General features: G+C 38.5%; 1 protein-coding gene across 4 annotated transcripts; it reads right to left on the reverse strand.

The window, feature by feature from the left end:
- Positions 1-1,439: 1,439 nt before the first annotated feature.
- On the reverse strand, positions 1,440-20,905 carry knl1 (kinetochore scaffold 1). 4 transcript variants are annotated; one of them, XM_034135658.1, is made up of 31 exons: positions 20,728-20,905; positions 16,380-16,414; positions 16,210-16,246; positions 16,039-16,098; positions 15,774-15,856; positions 15,640-15,695; positions 15,524-15,545; positions 15,324-15,367; positions 15,167-15,219; positions 13,075-13,807; positions 12,855-12,901; positions 11,666-12,293; positions 11,447-11,469; positions 11,025-11,182; positions 8,657-10,772; positions 7,846-7,981; positions 7,708-7,760; positions 7,519-7,617; positions 7,309-7,424; positions 6,913-7,003; positions 5,676-5,792; positions 5,510-5,597; positions 4,702-4,764; positions 4,575-4,614; positions 4,383-4,487; positions 4,165-4,265; positions 3,277-3,339; positions 2,991-3,100; positions 2,687-2,808; positions 2,383-2,508; positions 1,440-2,093 (listed from the first exon to the last, which is right to left on the reverse strand). In XM_034135658.1, exons 2-31 carry the CDS (start codon positions 16,406-16,408, stop codon positions 1,997-1,999), a joined length of 5,616 nt encoding a protein of 1,871 aa, XP_033991549.1. In that variant the 5' UTR covers positions 16,409-16,414; positions 20,728-20,905; the 3' UTR covers positions 1,440-1,996. The 4 variants fall into 4 exon arrangements, with proteins under 4 accessions (XP_033991549.1, XP_033991547.1, XP_033991548.1 ...); XM_034135656.1 differs by adding an exon at positions 18,276-18,338 and having other exon boundaries at positions 8,657-11,182; positions 20,728-20,904; XM_034135657.1 differs by having other exon boundaries at positions 8,657-11,182; positions 15,524-15,542; positions 20,728-20,904.
- Positions 20,906-22,036: the final 1,131 nt, after the last annotated feature.

Genomic DNA, 22,036 nt, shown 5'->3' on the forward strand with positions numbered 1-22,036 from the left:
TCTAAAGTCTAATAACTGTATATGCAGGAATCCTGCAGTCAAATGTAATACTTTTTAGAAGACCCTTTCCATACATTTTAAGACCTCATCGCCACTTCGAGTTTTAACCGGTTACATTGGCGACACACTTTACCTCACATTTACTATATACAGTATTGATTGTCCTTCCTCCTAATCTTCCAACCATTTGGACGCAAACTTGCATTTCCCCATAACGATGTTGTTTAACAACCGGCGTAAACGGACCTTCGCGCGCTATCAAGTAGTGATGTGTCGGTCGCGAACGAGCCGATTCTTTTGAACGGCTCTTTGGTACGAACGAGGGGAACCGAGTCCTACTTTGTGAGAGCCGTTCTTGTTATCGTTCAATCGTTGGTCCGCACTCACTGCCTGCCAAAATCCACTCGCCTTTTAAAAAGCTTGATTTTGTTCCCCAAACGTATTCTGTGAAGATCCGCCCCTACTCTGTTTGGTAGGTTTCAGCACGAGGAGTGAGATGGGGTGGGTCTTAACGGAATACGCGAGAGAGAGAAGTCATAACAAGTGGTACAGGACAGGTAGACAACGTGTTTTTCGGATGGTAAATGAGCCAAACGCGAAAACGCAGCAGCATTTGGATTCACTTCAACCAAAACCCAGGCAGTGATAAAGCGCACCATTTGTAAAGGCAAAATATCCTTTAAAGCAGGATCAACAAATAATCTCCATCGCCACTTAAAAACACAGTATCTAATATTAAGAGTTGCATGAATTTCATTCAAGGCAAGGCAACTTTATTTACTTAACACATACAGAGGGTAAATTCAAAGTACATTCACTGACATGATGACATGGATATGGCGCCACCTTGTGTCATGTTTACAATGCCGATTATTGACATTAGGTCTGGCAATACAGTCAATCATTATCCTGGTGATTATTTTGCAGATAAACCTAGTAACCTTAAAAAAACGGCTCTTTTGAACGGCTCTTTTGAACGGCTCTTTGAAAGGAACGGAGCCATAAGATCCGGCTCCCTTCAAAGAGCCATAATTCCCATCACTACTATCAAGCAGTGAGCGTGCGATGTCCTGTTCAGATGACGTCAAACCCAACGGGATGCCATAAATAAACTACACAGAATCACACTACACACCTACGCAATGATTACATTCAGGCAGACTGTAGAATACAACCTCTTTGGACCATTTATATACTTATTGAAAACAAGCTACAAAATGTAATACCTTGGAAAATGCCGTTTATTACTTTTTAATAGCCTTCATTTTCGCTAAATTGATTTATCAACTTTTAATACTTTTTAAGACCCCGCGGACACCCTGTAATAACTGTATAGCATTTGACACTAAGGGTGAATTTGCTCTTCATGCAGGTCCTCCTTCAAATGGCTGTTTAAGTGAGACTGGAAATACAACCTTCAAAGACAGAAAGAAGAAACATTTAATTGTCAAGCCTTTATTTGAGATTTTAAAAAGTACAAAACATTTCATTTTTTTTGTCAAAAGATTGGAGGAACTGTGGTAATAGCATTATGAACAAAACGTACGTTCAGTACTAAACTACGATAAAATGAAACGTGCTGTACACAAGTAAACAAAGTAGGAGGCAACTCCGGAAACTGCACTGAAGTTATTTCAGACCAGTGAAGTGCATTTGTTTCTTTTAAATTGCTCACATCACTAAGCAAATAGGAATTAAGTCAAACATATTTAGATAAACGGCCTTTGAGCATGACTTGAGTAACCTACATTTAGCAAGGCAGCTGTGACAAAGTGTTTTAAAGAAACCAAAACAATGTATTCTAACAATTTGAACGTGTACGTTGGCACACCATGACATGTATGTCAACAAGTACTTAATTGGGACATGAAATACAGTGAAAAATACTTGAGAATAGAAAAAAATTACTGTACACTATTTACATTTTTTCTTATAGTTTGTCGACATCTATACTATACAAAGGAGTTTAATGAATGAATGAATGAACGTCCTGGTCTCAACAGAGCAGAGTTTCATGAATCTTTTTGACAATCTTTGTCAGGACGTTCTTGGCCGGACTGAAAGACGCCACAATCTCCTCGATCGGTTCGATCCTGCAAAAACATGAAAGCATAAAATAGTATTGTTTGTGAGGAAGTGGTTAGATATTCTAGCTAACATATCATTGTGCTACCCCAGACACATTTTTATTCAGAGCTGCATTTCCTTCCACCCAAAAAGCCATAAGCACAACCTCACTTCATTTTGATTACATTACATGTCATTTGTTAGACGCTTTTATCCAAAGCGACTTACATGCATTCGGTACTGTGGACAATCCCCACAGGAGCAATTTGGGGTGAAGTGTCTAAACGACTAAATGTGTATTTGAGTCAAACTTACGTTGTGTTTCCGATCATGTTCTTGAAGCTCTGCACTTTAAGGACACAGTGGCAGTCGATCAAACTGACCGAGAAGATCACCTCAAACTTGGAAAATGTCTTGAGACGGCTGAAGACAATGTGCACTCTAGAGAAAGGGAAATAAGAAAATTAATTATATAAAGATAGCTTAGCTTGTTTGTAGCTTTGAGTATATACAATGGTAAATTAGCGCACCCATTAATGACAGATTTTACATCTTTTATTATACATTTTCTTTCCAATACGGCAAGGACTGGTTATTATTTGTGGGTAAGAGTTCTTACTGAGTGTCCACACAGCTGATGCTGAGAATATCGAGCCTCATACTCCCCCACATGTTCAGCAGACGCAGCTCCTCCCCCAGCAGCCGACAGCGACTCACCACCAGGCTAACATCGTGCAGCAGCTTCACAAAACAGGAGACAATACCTCAGTGTAAGGTTTCAGAGTAACCGTGTAAAATTGTATTTTCACCAAAGCAAACGGAGACAACTTTGACACAGAATTCTACAAGTGTACTGAATAGAAAAACTTAAAAAAGTCTGAACACAAACAAGATAAATACAAAACCCCTTCACACACACATACCGTTGGAACATGTCTGCTTGTTGGATACTTCTCCACACAGTCAGCGTTTCCCTCTACGTACTGAGAGAGCAGTTTGTGAACGAGGCGGGCGTGGTCCTGCGACTTCTCATCTAGTAAAAAACAAAAGAGCAGTTGATGTTAACACCAATGACCAGTCTCAAAAACGTCCCCCATGCTCAAAATGTATGTTATATTCGTCTGCACACAATTTGGATCACACAGGTTCTGCCAATTTATTGTAAATGACCCTTTATGACTAGCTACTTTCTGTTTGGTTTTTACTCACCATCGAGTTGAAGATTAAATGTGATGTGTGATATCTTCCTCTCAGACTTATCAGCATCATTTCCTGCAAAAATAACACAAAAGGTACAAATCATTCATCAGGGTATATGCAGGAATCCTGAAGTCAAATGTAAGACCTTTCAAGACCTTTTTTAAGACCCTTTCCATACATTTTAAGACCTCATCGTCACTTGGAGTTTTAACCGGTTACATTGGCGACACACTTTACCTCACATTTACTATATACAGTATTGATTGTCCTTCCTCCTTATCTTCCAACCATTTGGACGCAAACTTGCATTTCCCCATAACGATGTTGTTTAACAACCGGCGTAAACGGACCTTCGCGCGCTATCAAGCAGTGAGCGTGCGATGTGCTGTTCAGATGACGTCAAATCCAACGGGATGCCATAAATAAACGACACAGAATCACACTACACACCTACGCAATGATTACATTCAGGCACACTGTAGAATACAACCTCTTTGGACAATTTATATACTTATTGAAAACAAGCTACAAAATGTAATACCTTGGAAATGCCGTTTAATATTTTTTAATAGCCTTAATTTTTCGCTAAATTGATTCATCAACTTTTAATACTTTTTAAGACCCCGCGGACACCCTGTCTTTGAAAGAACTTGAGCTTGAGACTTGCTGTAAATGAAATCGCTAATCGTAATCAGTGATGTGAAAGTCTGTCTAGGAAACAGAATACATAGTTTAGGAGGTGAACAACACTTGTACCTGCATATGAGCTCCTGAAAAAAAAGTAAATTATTGTAGAAACAGGACTAATGCTGTCCACTGTGTAGAAGCTTGTTGACATATCTACAGTTTAAAAACAAATAACCATTGACTCGTTGGTTTCTGTTGAAGACCACTCACCATTGGGTTTCTCAAACAGCAGCTGTAGATGAAGGGTCTCGTGGAGGAAAGTGTAGATGGTGGAGTTGTCGCTCCTTTCTGTAAACTTCCATTCATTTAACCTGAGGTAAGAGATGTAAAGAAAATGTTTTTTAAAAAAAGCAGGTTTTGGTGGTTGAAAGTAGATTATTGCTGTGTATTCTGAAAGCAAAAATGAACAGTTAAAATGATAAACTCACAGATGAAGCGTGCTGACGTGACTCTCCAGTCTCCTCGTCTCTGTTCTCAGCTTGTTCTGTTTGTTTGAACTCTGCTTCTTCTGCATCTCCAGTTCGGCTATTTGTCTGTGGCAAAACAAAATAAAATTAGTTACCAAATAACTTTCTGTAACTTAGGCATGAGGAAGATTTGTATTCAAATTCTCAACTGACCGGTCTTTGTCAGCCAAAGCCTCAGTGGCTTCCTGCATATCTGTCAAATAAATCAATATTAATAACATATTCATTTGAAGAACACAACAATAAGTAAATGAATAAATAAAGTAGTATTCAAAGTTACCTTCCTGAAGGGATTTCAGACTTGGTTTGTCTTCAAATCCTTTTTCTTCAACTGCAGCAAGTTCTAAAAACAGGAATAACAAAAAGAGTTACTGAATAATTTGCCCAGTATACAGAGAAGGAGGCAAGGAGAACTGCACAGCCATGACCAAATGTTTCCGTAGTATAGAGAGGCGAAGTCCCGCCCATCTACTTCCTACCCATGGGACCTTATTTCGGAAAAATTATGTATTGAAGTCAATGGGGAGAGAAAGATTATCTTTCGATCCCGTTTGAATTGTGCCATGAATTACACATATGATGTTTGTCAATCTTAAAAAATAATTTCCATGTCAAAAAAGTCACAGTTTGTCGTAAAACTGTTGAAATATAAGACTATGAAAAATACGCAACTAGAAACTCTACAAATCCCAGAATCCCGGTCCCGCATGCTGGCTCTTACGAACCGACCAACTCCCCTTGTGTGTATGTACAGCTCTCAACATGCCCAGACTTGGAGTGATTTTCACCTCTTTTAATACTTAGCCTCATTCTGAAAGAAAGAAGTGAAATGTGCCAACGTGACGGCCGTCTTGGTGTGTGGTGCGAGACGGGAGATGTAGTTCATTGAGCGGTTTCACACAAAAAAAAGTGTTACTTCACATTTTTACGACACATTTAAAATTTTTTGACTTGAAAAATTATCTTTTAAATTGACAAACATCATATGTGTAATTCGTGGCACAATTGACTTAAATACAAACTTTTTCGGAAATAAGGTCCCATGGAGATCCCCCGGAAAGGGAGGGACTTCGCCACTCTATCCTTACCTGTTTGTAATTCGTGAATACAGTCATCCAAACTCTTTATCATCTCATCTGCTTCCTTAATCGTTCCTCTCAACGTCTGTTGCTCCTCCTGAAAATATGAATAAAAGGCAATTAGCTTCTACTATTCGATTGTTGAAATTGAGTATTTCTGTGTGAAGGCTCTTACCAGGTTAGCCAGCACAAGCTCGGTGTACAAGACCTCCTTCATTTCATGCGACTGAACTTTGCTCGTCTTCCTGAAGAGGTTATATCTCTCTTTTAGTTTTGCATCCCATGATTTGAGCTGTGAATCCAAACAAACACAGTGAGGGTCAGGAAAAAGATCATATGCTACATCTACACACACAGCAAAGGACATCTGCTAAAATCGCCAAATATAAAATCACACGCATCTCTTTAAAAGGACGGGAATTAGGTTCCTTTTTACACTGCCTTTGTGCAAAATTAACAAACGTATTAACATAGACGTAATACACTGGTAGGGATGGGTATCGTTAAGGTTTTAACGGTACTACTACCGCTTATCGATCCGGTCTTTTAACGGTACTCTTGTCGGTTCTTTTGGAGAAAAAAATAAGGTAAATGAACTAAACAAATTGTGAACAAAACTAACATTGCTTTTTATTTAAATTAAATAAATAATATTTCACATCAAAAGAAACAACAATGTTTTAACAAATCGTATTAAATAATATGATGACAGAACTGTAAACAGAATAGCTGAAACTTTAACAACATAAATACCTCAGTTCCCTCTAATCATTAACCCATGTTTGTATCATTGAGTTAACTCCGTGTGTTGCTGCTAGCATACATAACACCTGACGTGGAAACGTTACTCGTGGATGGGGCTACAGAGCTAGAAAGACAGTTCTCCGTCTGAATGTGGAGCACTTTTGCTAAATGTTTAGACAAATTGCTCGTGTTACCGCCCTTAGATACTAAACTCTTATTGCACTTTTGGTAACGAGCATTGTCCACATCGAGACGGGTAAAGTTTAACCACACCTCGGAGCGCGTTCTCTCCGCCATCTCCTCCGTGTGTGTGTGTGTTGCTGCATGTAGCAGCTGCGTGTGTGTAAACTGCCCCGCCCCCTCGCACACAGACGGGAGAGAGAGATCTCTCGTCTGGATTGGAAAGATCGAAAATACTAAAAATAATCATAGACGCATTTTGCAGTCTTTTTGACTAGAAACAGAGTTGGCGACACTAAAACTACAATATAATGTTTGTGTAGCAATAATATATATGACATATATTTTTTAAATGTCTCCAGTACTGATAAAAACACCTATAACGTCGGAGCTTAACGGTACCACGGTCTTTAATAATTCAGCCTCTGGGCCCGTTTAATACCGGGGCTCTGTACCCATCCCTATGCACTGGAGTTAGCATGTAATACCTCTTCCTCTGAAGCATTTCTCACTTCTTCCCACAAAACTCGATTAACAATCTTTAGTGGTCTGTCCAAGTCCTGCATCCTCTCCTTCAACCTGGGGAGAAAACACAACAGGCTTTGGTTTGAGCTTCAGTCATAATTTAACTTCTTGAAACACTATCCGGATCAAATACAGTATGTATAAAGAAATGTAAGAAGCCCCATATATACAGAACAACATACTTCATACGATGCCATTTACAATCGAATTCAATACAAGATATGCTGCTTTTTAAGGGCATTTAGGGGGCAAAGCAGACAAAAAATAAGACATGAACACTCAGGGAAGCTCAATGTGTCAAACTTCTACACATATTAATCTCAGTTGTAAATGTTTTATACAATATTAAGCGTACATACCCCTCCACCATCTCTGTGACGTTCAGGACGTCTGTTTCATACACCGTCATTTTGGGACCGTTGATGTGTTTGTCCTTCAATAAATCCATCTGTGTGCGATCTGTGTCCAACTGAAGCTGCAAACACAACACGATAGATGACGGCTCTATTTTTTGCTGTTGTATATTTGTATACATATATTATGTTTTTAATAAATGAAGATCGACTTACTCTGCCAGGGAGGCTGCTCCTTCGATGATAATGAATGACAAAATCTATGTAGAAGACTTTAAAGAACTCCGACACTGTAATGGTGCCATCTTCTAATTTCTGTAAAAAACATTGTAGACCATAAATAATCGAGTAAAAACGAATATTTCAAACAAATCTATCTAGTTTTAAAACACATCAACAACCTACCCTCTCAATGGTGTAGTCTTCAAGCTGTGATTCAAACAGGCTTTGTTTGGAAGCTGAAAGAACGAAGAAGAAGAATTCTTATTGTGAAGAAACATAGTTGAAAAAGGGTTTTAATGACGTGAATCCAAAACAACTTACCGGTACTTGATTCAAAAGTAGCTTCACATCTCGTGCTGGCTGTGTGACTGCTGGTGGCGTAATCTGTGGTGTATGCCGTCATGCTCGGAGCTGCAGTAATGTTGCCGTCACACTCCTCAACTTCAGACTGTAATCCCTGGCAACCAATAAAACAAATTAGGAATCTCTATGACAAAAAACTACAATATAATAGGCTATTAATTCTCAATAGTACTTAAGCAAAGAGAAGTAAATCACCATTACCATTACATTCAGGATAATACAATTCTATAATCTAATAAACTATAATCCTATCAGGACAACAGTCATGTCATACTCAATCTACTGTAATGAAACCATCACTACCTACAGTTGTTACAAAATTAAAAGCCAAAATTATGTATTTTGACTCAATAGAAGGCCTTTAATGTGTCAAAACAGCAAAGAAGGGGTTGCAATTCAAAATAGCAATTAATAAAAGGGCAAAATGAACAAAACCTGAAAAAAAAGTAGGGAATACAAATTCCTTTATGTTTAAGAAAGAAGTTTGATATTCTATATAAAAATGAATGATAAGGATTTAAGAGAATACCTCATCTCCCAAAATGATCGTTTGTTCTAAGCGACACCTAATTTCTTTAATTCAATGAGAGTTGTATACGTTTTCAAAGTTGTATTTCATAATGGAGGCATGTAAGAAAGTTTTCTTCACAAGGTCAAGCTAACAAAGGGTGAGTAATTGGCGATTATTTTGGGGGTGAAGCAATCCTTTAAGGCTTAATAAAGATCCCATCCATTACTTGAGACTTGACAGTACTCTAATTTGACATACCTTTTCACCCTCAGTGGCTGCCTCATTGTATGCCATCCATCTCTTCTCATCCCGTGTGTTATTTTCCTCCTCTGGCAAAGGTCTCTTTTTGCTCTTTACGCTGCTGCTCAAGTCCTGTTGAAATAAGTTGTCCTGTAAAAGCTCTTCCATGTATAAGTCCTGGGTAGCACTCTCTTTTTCTGTGGCTTTCGGGGGACTCATGTCCAGTGTTTCTGACACATCTTCAAAGCTTCCAAGCTCCTCGTCGAAGATATCGCTCACATCATCGTCGAAGTTGCTCAGTTGATTAGTAACATTCACTGTCCTTGTATGTTCTCCCGCAGAAGACTCCTTTTTTTGATCGGGTTTGTTTCTTTGCGGGAGTTTTGCCTTAAAGCCTCCTACTGAGAGTCTGGACATCAGTTGTTTAGTCTTCAAGTTGTAAGGGGTAGTAGGGTAGGGTTCTTCTTGCGTAAGACATTGAGCTTGTGGATTTTCTTCTGTATTTAGTAAACCCATTTCATGTTCAGGCTCTGTTACAGGTAGGGATGTTGTTTTGTCCATTGAGTTTTGGTCCATTTCGCTTTCCAGTCCAGGCACAGGTGCTGTGCAGCTGTCCAAGGCGATAGTATCAGGAGCTGTGTTCATCATGTGGCTTAAACGCCTCACTTTTGACTGAATATCGGCTAAACTAAATCGTCTAGACTTCCGTGAAGGCGCAGCGTCAACAACGGCACCAGGATTACTCTCCATCTTCTGTGGTAAAGTACACGTTTGATTTATTGGTTCAGGTTCCTTCCAGTTGTACGTTTCTTTTGAGTCTAGAGAATCGGGAAGGTTTATGATTTCCAGACCATCAGAGTTGGATGATCCTAGTGCTTCATTGATCTGGGGGCATTGAGGTGGCTCATCTGTACATGTTTGTCCCAGAATGCTACGCGTTTGAGCTTCAGTCATATCCATGCTTACATCGTCCTGTGGATCTTCTGTCATGGTTTTGTTTACCGGCTTCTCCATTAAAGCTGAAATGTACCCTGGAGCTTCATTTTCAGTATCCACATTGGGCTTCTGTTTTCCAAGTGGGCCATTTGTGTTGACAGTTTCTTGAAGGCCTGCAGCAGCAGCCACTTCTCCGGTGTTCACGGCATTAGCACCACTTTTAATGGACAGGGTGTTTTTAAATCCGTTATCCAAAACGTGTGCAGATCGGTTTCTAAGCGGTCGCTGCGTCTTCTTTGCAGATAAAGGGAAATCACTGTTTTCATTGGTGGATAATATGTTAGATTCTCTGTGTGGAAGATGTGGATCTGATTCTGAATTGCTGGCAATGTTTACAGCAAGGAACTCGGTCACATCCATAGCCGCATCAGTGGCATTGAACTTGACAGTTTTTTCTCCACAAGCAGGTAGACTTTCCACATTTTGGTAAGACTTTGGTTCAAAATCAGTGGAAATGTTTACAGTGCGACTTCTTGTCACATCTTTAGCTGCATCATTTGCACTGAACCTCATTGTTTTCTGCACACAAGCTGGTAAGAAGTCCACATTGTTGTGTGGCTGCTGTTTTAAATCTGTAGCAATATTTACACTGTGGCTTCGCGTCACATCCATACAGGCATCGTCAGCATTGAACCTGACAGATTTCTCTCCACAGGCCGGTAAAAAATCCAGATTTGGTTGTGGCTGCAGTTGTATGTTGGTGTCAATTTTTGCCGTGTGACTTCTTGTCACCTCCATACAGGCATCGTCAGCATTGAACCTCACAGTTTTCTCTCCACAGGCCGGAAGGAAGTCCACATTTGGTTGTGACAGTAGTTGTATATTGGTGTCAATGTTTGCCGTGTGACTTCTTGTCACATCCATACAGGCATCGTCAGCATTGAACCTCACAGTTTTCTCTCCACAGGCCGGTAAAAAATCCACATTTGGTTGTGACTGTAGTTGTATATTGGTGTCAATTTTTGCCGTGTGACTTCTTGTCATATCCATACAGGCATCGTCAGCATTGAACCTCACAGTTTTCTCTCCACAGGCCGGTAAAAAATCCACATTTGGTTGTGACTGTAGTTGTATATTGGTGTCAATTTTTGCCGTGTGACTTCTTGTCATATCCATACAGGCATCGTCAGCATTGAACCTGACAGTTTTCTCTCCACAGGCCGGTAAAAAATCCACATTTGGTTGTGACTGTAGTTGTATATTGGTGTCAATTTTTGCCGTGTGACTTCTTGTCAAATCCATACAGGCATCGTCAGCATTGAACCTCACAGTTTTCTCTCCACAGGCCAGAAGGAAGTCCACATTTGGTTGTGACTGTAGTTGTATATTGGTGTCAATTTTTGCCGTGTGACTTCTTGTCAAATCCATCCAGGCATCGTCAGCATTGAACCTCACAGTTTTCTCTCCACGGGCCGGAAGGAAGTCCACATTTGGTTGTGACTGTAGTTGTATATTGGTGTCAATTTTTGCCGTGTGACTTCTTGTCAAATCCATCCAGGCATCGTCAGCATTGAACCTGACTGTTTTCTCTTTGTTATCAAATTTGACCTGTGTGTGGAGAAAACAACAATAACTGTAAGTGGTCAGTCATAGAAAACATCGACCTTCAAATAACATTAAAAAGTGCATTTACTGCGATTCTGCAAAACTTAAGGAATTAGTTTATTTCAGCTGAATCAAAATATAACCACATAAAGATATACAGCTCTATAAAATGTAACTTAATAATTCATACAAAGTTGCTGTATACAATTCATTTTGCATAAAGTTAATGCACAGGAAAACTAAAAAAGTAATTGATTTTAAGCTTACCGGATTTCTTTCGGTTTCCATACCTAATATGTGGAGATAGAAAATTAAATAAAATGTAAGTTAGTAAACCCAAAGCCATTTTGATTCACATCACCATTCACATTACCACAATCAAAATTGGTTAAAATGTTACAATTTTCATTAGCATTTTTATATCTCAAGGTCTTGTTTTGGTTTCTTTCTCACAAATGTAGGGGGAAAGGTTTGTAGTTTCCATACCTGTGCGGTCAGAAGATCCTAGCACTTTGCTTTTCTTCGCTCCTGAAGTCATCTCTCGTTTCTTCACACTTTCACTGTTGGTGTACATAGGAAAAATAAACTGGAAAGGCTCATCTGATCCCGTGGGTCCTGTAATGTGGCCGGTCTGAGCTTCAGTCATATCCATGCTTCCGTCATTTTCAGCACAGATTGTACCTCCATTAAATGATTTTCCAAAGCTCCTAGATGTCATTTGTGACTGATTCTCTTTACCAACATAACTTTTACGCTCGGAGAGGGAGCTGTTTGCTTTGACAGTTTCCCTAGAGGATGCTGCAGAGGAAAGTACCATTCTAGCAATTGCTGGATTATCACTGGGGGTGCCAACTTTAGAGACACTTGAAGGGAAGTTTTTAAATCCAAGATCCACAGCATTTGCAGACGAGCCAGGCACACCAGTATTTTCCCGTTTCCTCTCGTCCATAGATGAAGCACTGTCAGGGGGAGATCTCTCCATGTTTTGTTTTTGATGAGCCAATGAACCACTGGCAATGTTGACCGGGTGACTCGGAGTCATATTCATAAACTCGTCGCTTGCAGCGAACATTATGGTTTTATCTCTGCATTCATCTTTAGTATCAAGGGTGACCTGAAGAAGAAAAGACACAAACAAGTGTTAAAACAATGTTGTGAAAACAATACTATTATTATACAATCAATTACTATAACACGTTTCATTTCATTTCTGTTTGGCATGAAAGACTTTCAGACTTAAAGGTAGGGTAGGTAAGTTTGAGAAACCGGCTCGAGATACACTTTTTGTTATATTCCATGGAATGCTCTTAACATCCCGATAGCAATGAATATCTTAAGTGCTTTGACAAAAAATCCATAAAACAATTTCATCTGTGGAAGCCGTAGTACTGTAAAAAGCACGACCAATCATCTGAGCCGGCCCGGCTAAAATAACTGGATGGCCTACCTGCCTGTCAGCCTTCCATCTGTGCACAAACTTATCTCGTGCCCTCATTGGTCATGTGCGCGTTCGTGTGTGTTGGAGGAGGGGCTCTGTAAGGAAGTGGCAGATTTTCTCCGGTTGTGTATTTTCAAATTCTAGCGATCTCGAGCCGGTTTCTCAAACTTACCTACCCTACCTTTAAAGATAGGAAATTCACTGTAACAGCACAGTAAAAAATAATAATGAACTCACCCTGTGTCTCTGAGCCGGCATAGAACGATTCCTCCCGGATATCATATCTAAATTTGAAATAAAATAAGATGCCGTTTAGACTATATTCAATTATAAGTAGTGAAATAACACCAGCATAATGAAGACAAACTAGACACCAAATACAAGCAAGAAATACATTAGTGTTGGAACATTAAGTTGAATAATCATTTAGTTATTTAGTTGATATGAAATGCAATACCTTTAGGGTTGAATGATGCCGGTGTTTTGCTGATTGGCTGCTGTTTGGTCTTCCCTGCTGTCTGTGGCACTCTGTTCTCGAGTTGGGAGTACATTTCTTGCGTGGGAAAAAAACACTGAAAGGGATCATCATCATCAGTAGATCGCAGGATGCGGCCTGTCTGAGCTTCAGTCATATCCATGCTTATATCATCTTGTGGAGAGATTGCACTGCCATTAGAAAAGTCACCAATCTTTCTGGATGTATTTAGAGACTTCTTTTTCACAGCTGAAGTTGGAACCCGATTTTCTTCCTCCACACAAACTGTTTTCATCTGGGCCATGGAGATGTTTCCTTTTTCGGAGGATGTACCAGCAGCGGGCGTGGTTCTGGTGGTCAAAGGGTTAACGCTGGGGCCCGATATTTTAGAGAGGTTTGCGTGGAAGTTTTCATATCCAGGATGCAACAAAGGCATTGCTGAAGATATGTTGCTCTTCTCTACACTTGAATTAAAGTTAATGCTTGTGGGTAGTAAAGCAGGAACACTTGGGGTCATATCCCTAGAGGCACCACGTGCACCGAACATGAAGGTTTTCTCTCCTCTAGCGGGTAAAACATCATAGTTTTGGTGGGGAATATTTTCGAGTAATTCTGCATCACAGGCGATGTTTATAGTGTGACTCCGGGTCATGTCCATGAATGCATTATCCGAGAATAATATCGTTTTCTCCATCAAGTCCATCTCAAAGTTGACCTGGTGAAGATAAGTAGCTTTAGCTCAATGAATGTTTGTTAAAAATATCAAGTTTCTCATGAAATCCTGATTACCATTATAATATACAATTGACATGTAATGTAATTTTATATATATTATAATATATATATATATATATATATATATATATATATATATATATATATATATATATTATATTATATTATATTATATTATATAATATATATATATATATTATAATATATATAAAATTACATTACATGTCAATTGTTAGACGCTTTTATCCAAAGCGACTTACATACTCAATACTGTGGGCAATCCCCACAGGAGCAATTTGGGGTGAAGTGCCTTGCCCAGGGACACAACGACATGCTGGCTGCAGTGGGGTTTGAACTAGGGATGGGAATTTGAAAGCAAATGTATATTCGAATATTCGACCCCCAAAAAAACGGTTAACCGATTAACCGAAATGTACATATGCTATAAAATAAAATAAAAAAGTGAGAAAAATATTTACAAAAAAAAAGAAAAACATTTAAATTTAGAAAAATAAATAAATACATGTTCAAATAAGTATAGAAACCAAGTCGAATTTGTCAAATGTATTGAACTGATGATCACAGTTTGAACAGTTGACAGCTATAGGCCTACAGCTTTCATGCTTAAAACATAACTTGGTTTTTAAATGAAAGAGGGATCATACACGAACAACATAACGGGTTAGGGTAACGTAACCCTATCACAACAGAGATCAACAACCTGTAACAGGGCCTATGCACAGAATGCAGCTATTCAATACTCATTCTTGTTTAAGAATATGAGCATGTCTACTCAGGGGAGAGGCGGGTGCGGAGGCGATTCACAATCAGGCCAGCTGTAGAGAAGACCCTCTCAGCTGGAATTTGGGCATAAGATGAGGTTTGAGTCTGTGTGATCTGCGTGTAGGGAGGGGCAGCAGCCATATCATTAGCTAGAACAAGCTAGATCTGATGGATTTGGACATAAACGCGAGTGAAGTATAACCGGACACGAGAGAGAGAGAGATCAGCACCTGCAGCTCTGCCCGCTGTGAGGGACTGGTGAGCGGAGCAAAACACACCTTTAGACCTAACACATTTAGCTATGGCACTGTCGTATACATTGAATTATTCCATTTGATAATATGTAATCAACTTAGGCACCCCTCCCAAAAAAAATATTCTCATATTCGAATACCTGAATAATTTTGAATATTCGATTAATTGTTCCCATCCCTAGTTTGAACCTGTGCTCCCCTGATCCGAACACCAACGCACTAGTCCACTGCGCCACACGCCTCCCACATATAATCATTACAAAGCAATTGAACCATTCCCAGCAAAGTGACTTCAGGCTCACCTCATCCGTTTGTTGAAAAGCATGCAGAGGGGCATTCAATAGGGTTTCCATCCCTAAAATTGAAGAGTTGAAATGTAGTAATAGTCATTTTACACTATAAGAGATAATGTGAGCATTTGGAAATATTTTTTTTGAGTTTAAAAGTTAATATTCTCACCCAAAATGTGTTGTTTGCTATCTTCAGTGCTTGCCAACTGGACCCTTATGAAAGAGAACACACTTGTGTTGGTTATACAATACATTGTATTGGTTTGGTGTGACTGTAGGTCAAACATTAGCATCTAAAATCAATGTTTTGTGACAGTAACAAGATGAACCACAGAATAGGTAGTGCTTCAAACGATCAAGACACCTTACCTATTTTGTGTGGCTGCTGCTGCTGTGGAGTAACACAAGACAAAGATGAAATGGGTGTTAACATTTTTTTTTTTTTTTAAATGCACATACTTATACACGCTACACTTTATACTTACATGTTGGTATTAACTCTTGTAAAGGACTTCGAACAGGAGAGTCATTTTTTTCATCCCTGTAAAAAAATATATTGGTTAGGAGAACATTCCTGTGTCTGTAGAAAATCAAGACTACCTTCATTTTAGTATCTCACCTTGAAAACAGGAGAACACCATTGGCAGGGGCAAAACTGACTCTTCTCGAAACCCTCTTTTCGACTGGTTTGGGACACTCCACCTTAGTGAAAAAATATATATAATGTAAAGATAAGGCCATAAACAATGTTAATAACACTAAACTGAATCCTTGATTGGTTCAGAATTTATATTTCATAAATATATAATGGTTTAAAAATACATTTAATTACAATACAAATTCCCAACACTCAGGTAACATTTGTAATCAAGTAATCCAGTTACCACAATTTCTTGTTGCTGTGGGTCAGAATGTCTCATCGATCTTCGTGGTGCTTTTAAAATCTAAAAAGGAGATATTGCAAATGTCATGGTTAAACTTTAGGCTAATGGTTTTCTCACATAAGAAGTCAAATTATGTATAGTCTGTCAATACAAATGTTTTGTAGCACTGACCGAAGAAATGCGGCGCTTAGAGAATCCACTGCCTCCCCTGAAACACAATACATGAAACACAGCCTCAGCCCTGGTGTATATAATGATGAGTTAATCGTTAATGCAAGATAATTAGGTTGTCTGTGGGCGGTTGCTTTGAGGTTTGGACAGAAAATACTACGACTACTCACTCATTTCTGTCAGGATCCAGAGGCTCCATTTTCAACTGGGAAGAGATAAAGACAGAGCTTGATACAGGAAACACAGCTTCTGCAGTGTATGATCACATTTAAGTTGATAAGACATGGCATTATCGGTGAGCCTGACTTTATCTTTAGCTTGAGCATTACATTAACAACCCCAAAAATATCATATTATAAGTGAGTCGTTAGCTGTATAAGGATTTAGCCTTTATAATCCAACTTGACATATGATATTAAATTGCACCTATAAACAAGTAGATTTACTCAAGTACTGCAATTAATTACAATTCTGAGGGACTTTACTTGAGTATTGCAATTGTATTATTTCGCCTTTACCAGCTTTGGTAGCACATAAACACATCAATAGTTATAATAAAAAAAACATATGATATATATTATTCTGAAATGGGCAAATCTGCATAATGAGTACTTTTGGTATATGTTGATGCTAATACTTTTTACTCTTTCTTGAGTAACATTTTAAATGCAGGACTTTTACATGTAACAGAGTATTCCTACAATACATTCTGGTACTTATACTTAAGTACAAGATCCGAATACTTCTTCCACCTCTATGGATTCCCCCCTTGTCGTCAAAAATGACGCTGAAGATGGCTTCCGATTCAGAGCTTCCGATTCGGCAGTTAAGAGACATTTAATTTACAGCGCTGAGCGAACAATCCTCCGTGTTTGAACCTCTTAAATCGCTGCATAGCCGATTTATTGGGACTGGATTAACCCAGAGAGTCTAAAGATTCTTTATAACACAGTTTGAGATTTGTGAAACCTTAATTCTATTTGTGAAAATACAAAAAAAGGAAGATTTTGCTGCTTTTTTTGCATCTAGACCACATAAGACCAGGTCCTGATCTAAAACCACTATACCTAGACTCATCAAACCTGGACTGAATTATCCCAGAGAGGCTAAACATTCTTTATAACACCGTTTTAGATTTGTGAAACCATTATTCTATTTGTGAAAATACAAAAAAAGGGAGATTTCAGTGCTTTTTTCGCATCTTGACCACATTGGACCAGGTCCTGATCTAAAACCCTAAAAATCTAAAAATGTTTGGTTTTTGTGACCAGTTAGACTCATTAAGGCCATTGTTTCCCTTTATAAGTGCAACTACGGCAGTGGATTGGAGTCTTTCAGAGCCTGTCACAGTTCCAGATCATACCAGTGTAAAGCTATATGTACATTAGTAATCATAGTTTTTCTATGTCAAAAAGAGTATAAACAGCATGCAACAATATCAAAACTTGCTAAACATGCTCACTTTATTATATTTGTGTTGCAAAGGTCATGCCACAGTCTGACAAGCATAACTTGTTTAAGAATTCAAAGTGCAGCCCCCACTTCAATCCATAAAGCATTCCAAATATATATCATGTGCCGTGCTCATTAGTAGCCGTCATCCCATGCAGTTTAAATATACTGGGACCCCAGCAAGGCAGCGTTACACTGGTGAGTACATGTGAAAGGATTTCAGGAGCCTTTTGCTTCATTTACATTATTTTAGTGGTTTGAGTACTTTTTAGAAATTCTAACAATGTATTTTTGAAAATGTATGAAACTAAAAAAGGTCTCCATACATGTTAAATAACAAACAAACTTTCTACAAATAAATTCAAGATGTTTTTTAAGATAGACTATATACATGTTCTGAAGCCACTGTGGCCTCAGGATGCTTCAGACACAACATTCAATAGCTTTAGCCAACGAGCTGCTGGGTCAGGTGAGGCTGCAGCAGCTCTGTGCCCTGATGTGAGCTACATCATCTGTTTTTTGGAGTATGTGGTGTTCTAAGGCTCTGTGCCTGTTAGCATGTTAGCCTAGCTCCTGCTGGGTGACAGACCCTGCAGTTTGTGATGGACTCTTACCGCTGATGCACTGGCAGAAAGAAGATAATTGCGAGGCCTGGTCTCCTGAAAAGCAGGTGCAGCCTACAAACAAGAGCAGGGAGGAGGAGACACATGTTGGCACAGTCATGCATTACAATCATAAAGCAGAACAACAAAAACAGTTAGCCAAAAGCAAAGCAGCATGAGCAGAACACTGAGAACACGCTGTGGTGTCTCATAGCAACGCGGTGCAAATTATTTATGACTGGATCATTTATTAATTGCTGTTAAAGCATAAACAGTTAGAATGCTTTAGTAAGTTTTGCTTTAACTTTAATAAAATGATCCAGTGAGGATAATAAGTTAATTTGAAGCAGACTCAGTGTCAGGGTTCGGGAAAAATAGGACCCAAATGCAGTAAAAGGACTAAAAGGTCAGGTAACAAAAAGCGAGCTTTATTTCCCAAAGCTGAATGAAAGAAAACAAGGAACAACTTAACATACCAAAACCGGGGGAGTGCGAGGAAGGATCAGGACAAAAAACCTCAGGAACAAACATGGAGCGTGACAGGTAGCATGGACAAGAGCAAAGAGACTAACAGGTATCATAGATGAGAAACGACGACGAACAAACATGGAGCACAGGGGAAGACAAGACAATGCGAAAAAAGCACTGAAATCTCCCTTTTTTGTATTTTCACAAATAGAATTAAGGTTTCACAAATCTCAACCTGTGTTATAAAGAATCTTTAGACTCTCTGGGATAATCCAGTCCAGATTTGATGAGTCTAGGTATAGTGGTTTTAGATTAGGACCTGGTCCAATGTGGTCAAGTTGCGAAAAAAAGCACTGAAATCTCCCTTTTTTCATTTTCACAAATAGAATAATGGTTTCACAAATCTAAAACGGTGTTTTAAAGAATGTTTAGCCTCTCTGGGATAATCCAGTCCAGATTTGATGAGTCTAGGTATAGTGGTTTTAGATTAGGACCTGGTCCAATGTGGTCAAGATGCGAAAAAAGCACTGAAATCTCCCTTTTTTTCATTTTCACAAATAGAATTAAGGTTTCACAAATCTCAAACTGTGTTATAAAGAATCTTTAGACTCTCTGGGATAATCCAGTCCAGATTTGATGAGTCTAGGTATAGTGGTTTTAGATTAGGACCTGGTCCAATGTGGTCAAGTTGCGAAAAAAAGCACTGAAATCTCCCTTTTTTCATTTTCACAAATAGAATAATGGTTTCACAAATCTAAAACTGTGTTTTAAAGAATGTTTAGCCTCTCTGGGATAATCCAGTCCAGATTTGATGAGTCTAGGTATAGTGGTTTTAGATTAGGACCTGGTCCAATGTGGTCAAGATGCGAAAAAAGCACTGAAATCTCCCTTTTTTTCCTTTTCACAAATAGAATTAAGGTTTCACAAATCTCAAACTGTGTTATAAAGAATCTTTAGACTCTCTGGGATAATCCAGTCCAGATTTGATGAGTCTAGGTATTAGGGCTGTGCGATTATGGCAAAAATCATAATCACGATTATTTTGGTCAATAATTGATATCACGATTATTAAATACGATTATTCATTGACTTTGAAAACATCCATTTATTGAACTTTTAAATACAAATAATCATTTGAACAGTATCTTTTTAACTGTTGATTTCCCTGAACATATAATTCAACTGAAAAACCAATACAAAAATAAATAAAATAAATGATACATTTATATCTACATTTAAATAAATAATATCAAAATAATAAATACCAATAAACAAGATCAACAAATATTTTGGAGCGCACTTCAACAAGCTACTAAACATATATAAATATGATAAATACAAATACATTTGATCAAATATGTTGCAGTGCACTGTCACAACCTAGCAAAGCAAAATAATCGGTTTTTTCGATTATGTTGTTTTCGTAATTGTGGCAGGCCAAAATCGTAATTGCGATTAAAATACGATGAATTGCACAGCCCTACTAGGTATAGTGGTTTTAGATCAGGACCTGGTCTTATGTGGTCTAGATGTAAAAAAAAAGCAGCAAAATCTTCCGTTTTTGTATTTTCACAAATAGAATTAAGGTTTCACAAATCTCAAACTGTGTTATAAAGAATCTTTAGACTCTCTGGGATAATCCAGTCCCAATAAATCGGCTATGCAGCGATTTAAGAGGTTCAAACACGGAGGATTGTTCGCTCAGCGCTGTAAATTAAATGTCTCTTAACTGCCGAATCGGAAGCTCTGAATCGGAAGCCAACTTCAGCGTCGTTCAACAAAACATATTATCCCCCAAATACTTAGGCTAATAAGTTCGCATTTTTCTGCATTTAATACACAAGACAAATGGATGATTGAACACCTCGCTAGCAAAGATAACACATTGATTTTAGTGTAACGTTAAAGCTACTACGGTATTTAACGCTAACGTCTGTTTGTCTGCCAATATGACGAAAACCACATGAACAACAAAACAATACACCACAATTCATACCTTGTAGTTGTTCTGAGCGTATTCCTGCTGTTTTAAAACGGATAGTGTTGTTTTATCCCTTTCTCATTACTTAAAACGGTTATCATTATCTTTAGCTGCTAAAGTCAACGAGCCTCGATGCTAACGTCTTCAGTTTGAAACTTTGAATGTAGCCGCCTCCGCGCCTCGGCGCCTGCGCAGTACTTCTTCTTCTTCTTCTTCTTCTTCTTCTTCTTCTTTTCTTTAATGGCGAATCGCTTCCACTTGGAGCATATATCGCCACCTACTGTTGATTTATTAAATGTTCATATTAAATCATTGTCCTCAGACTAGTGCTTTTGAGGAATTTGAAGACCAGCTTGTTTGCTTCATTTCTTGATTTACTTTCGTATATTGACTTGAAATCCATGTCCTTGATGTTGAGTTGTTCCAGTGCAGTTTTCAGAATGAGTCTTTGTCTGTTATAATCCAGGCAGCTAAAAATTACATGATGTATTGTCTCTGGTTGTTGGCAACCATCACAATTGCCATTTGGATGTTTTCCAATCAGATGCATTGTTGAATTTAATCCAGAGTGACCCAATTGTATCCTGCTGTTAATGCTCTTCTACTACTCCCCCAAGTACTTCCCGTTCCTACTTCCCGTATCTGGTATAAATGTCTTCCTTTAGTGTTACTGTCCCATAGTTTTTGCCATTGTTGCTTGATAACAACTTTTGTAACAGATTTGACTTCTGCTCTACTGATGGGTACCATAATATCAATCTGGTTTGCTTTCAAACCACATTTTGCCAGTTGATCCACTACCTCATTCCCTCTAATACCCACATGCGCTGGAACCCGCACAAATTGAACAACAAAGTAGGCTACACTATCTCTTTCTGTTACGTTTTTTAAATTTATTTCGCTAATTATTTCTGAAAGTACTCTAAAGTACTCTATTCTCACATATAGTTTATTTGAATAAAGAAATACCACACTTTTTAAAAATAAAAAAATTGTAAAAAATACGGGGTTTTGTACAGGATATCACGTAATCAAAACGGAATTCAGTGTATACAGCAGAAATGCTGGCAGTAGTAATAGGATTACAGTGGGTGGAAGAGGTCAGACCAGATAGGGTGGTGATATGCACAGATTCATTATCCAGTTTACAAAGCATACAGTCAACAACAACTGCCAGAGAAGACATACTCATAGAAATCAATCACAGCCTGTTAAGACTTCACAGAAGCGGCATAGATCTGCAGTTCTGCTGGGTGCCTGCTCATGAGGGGGTGAAAGGGAACGATTGTGCTGATAGATTAGCAAAAAGTGCACTACAAAAGGA

This window comes from Trematomus bernacchii, unplaced genomic scaffold (assembly GCF_902827165.1).
Source record: "Trematomus bernacchii unplaced genomic scaffold, fTreBer1.1, whole genome shotgun sequence".
NCBI classification, from domain to species: domain Eukaryota; kingdom Metazoa; phylum Chordata; class Actinopteri; order Perciformes; family Nototheniidae; genus Trematomus; species Trematomus bernacchii.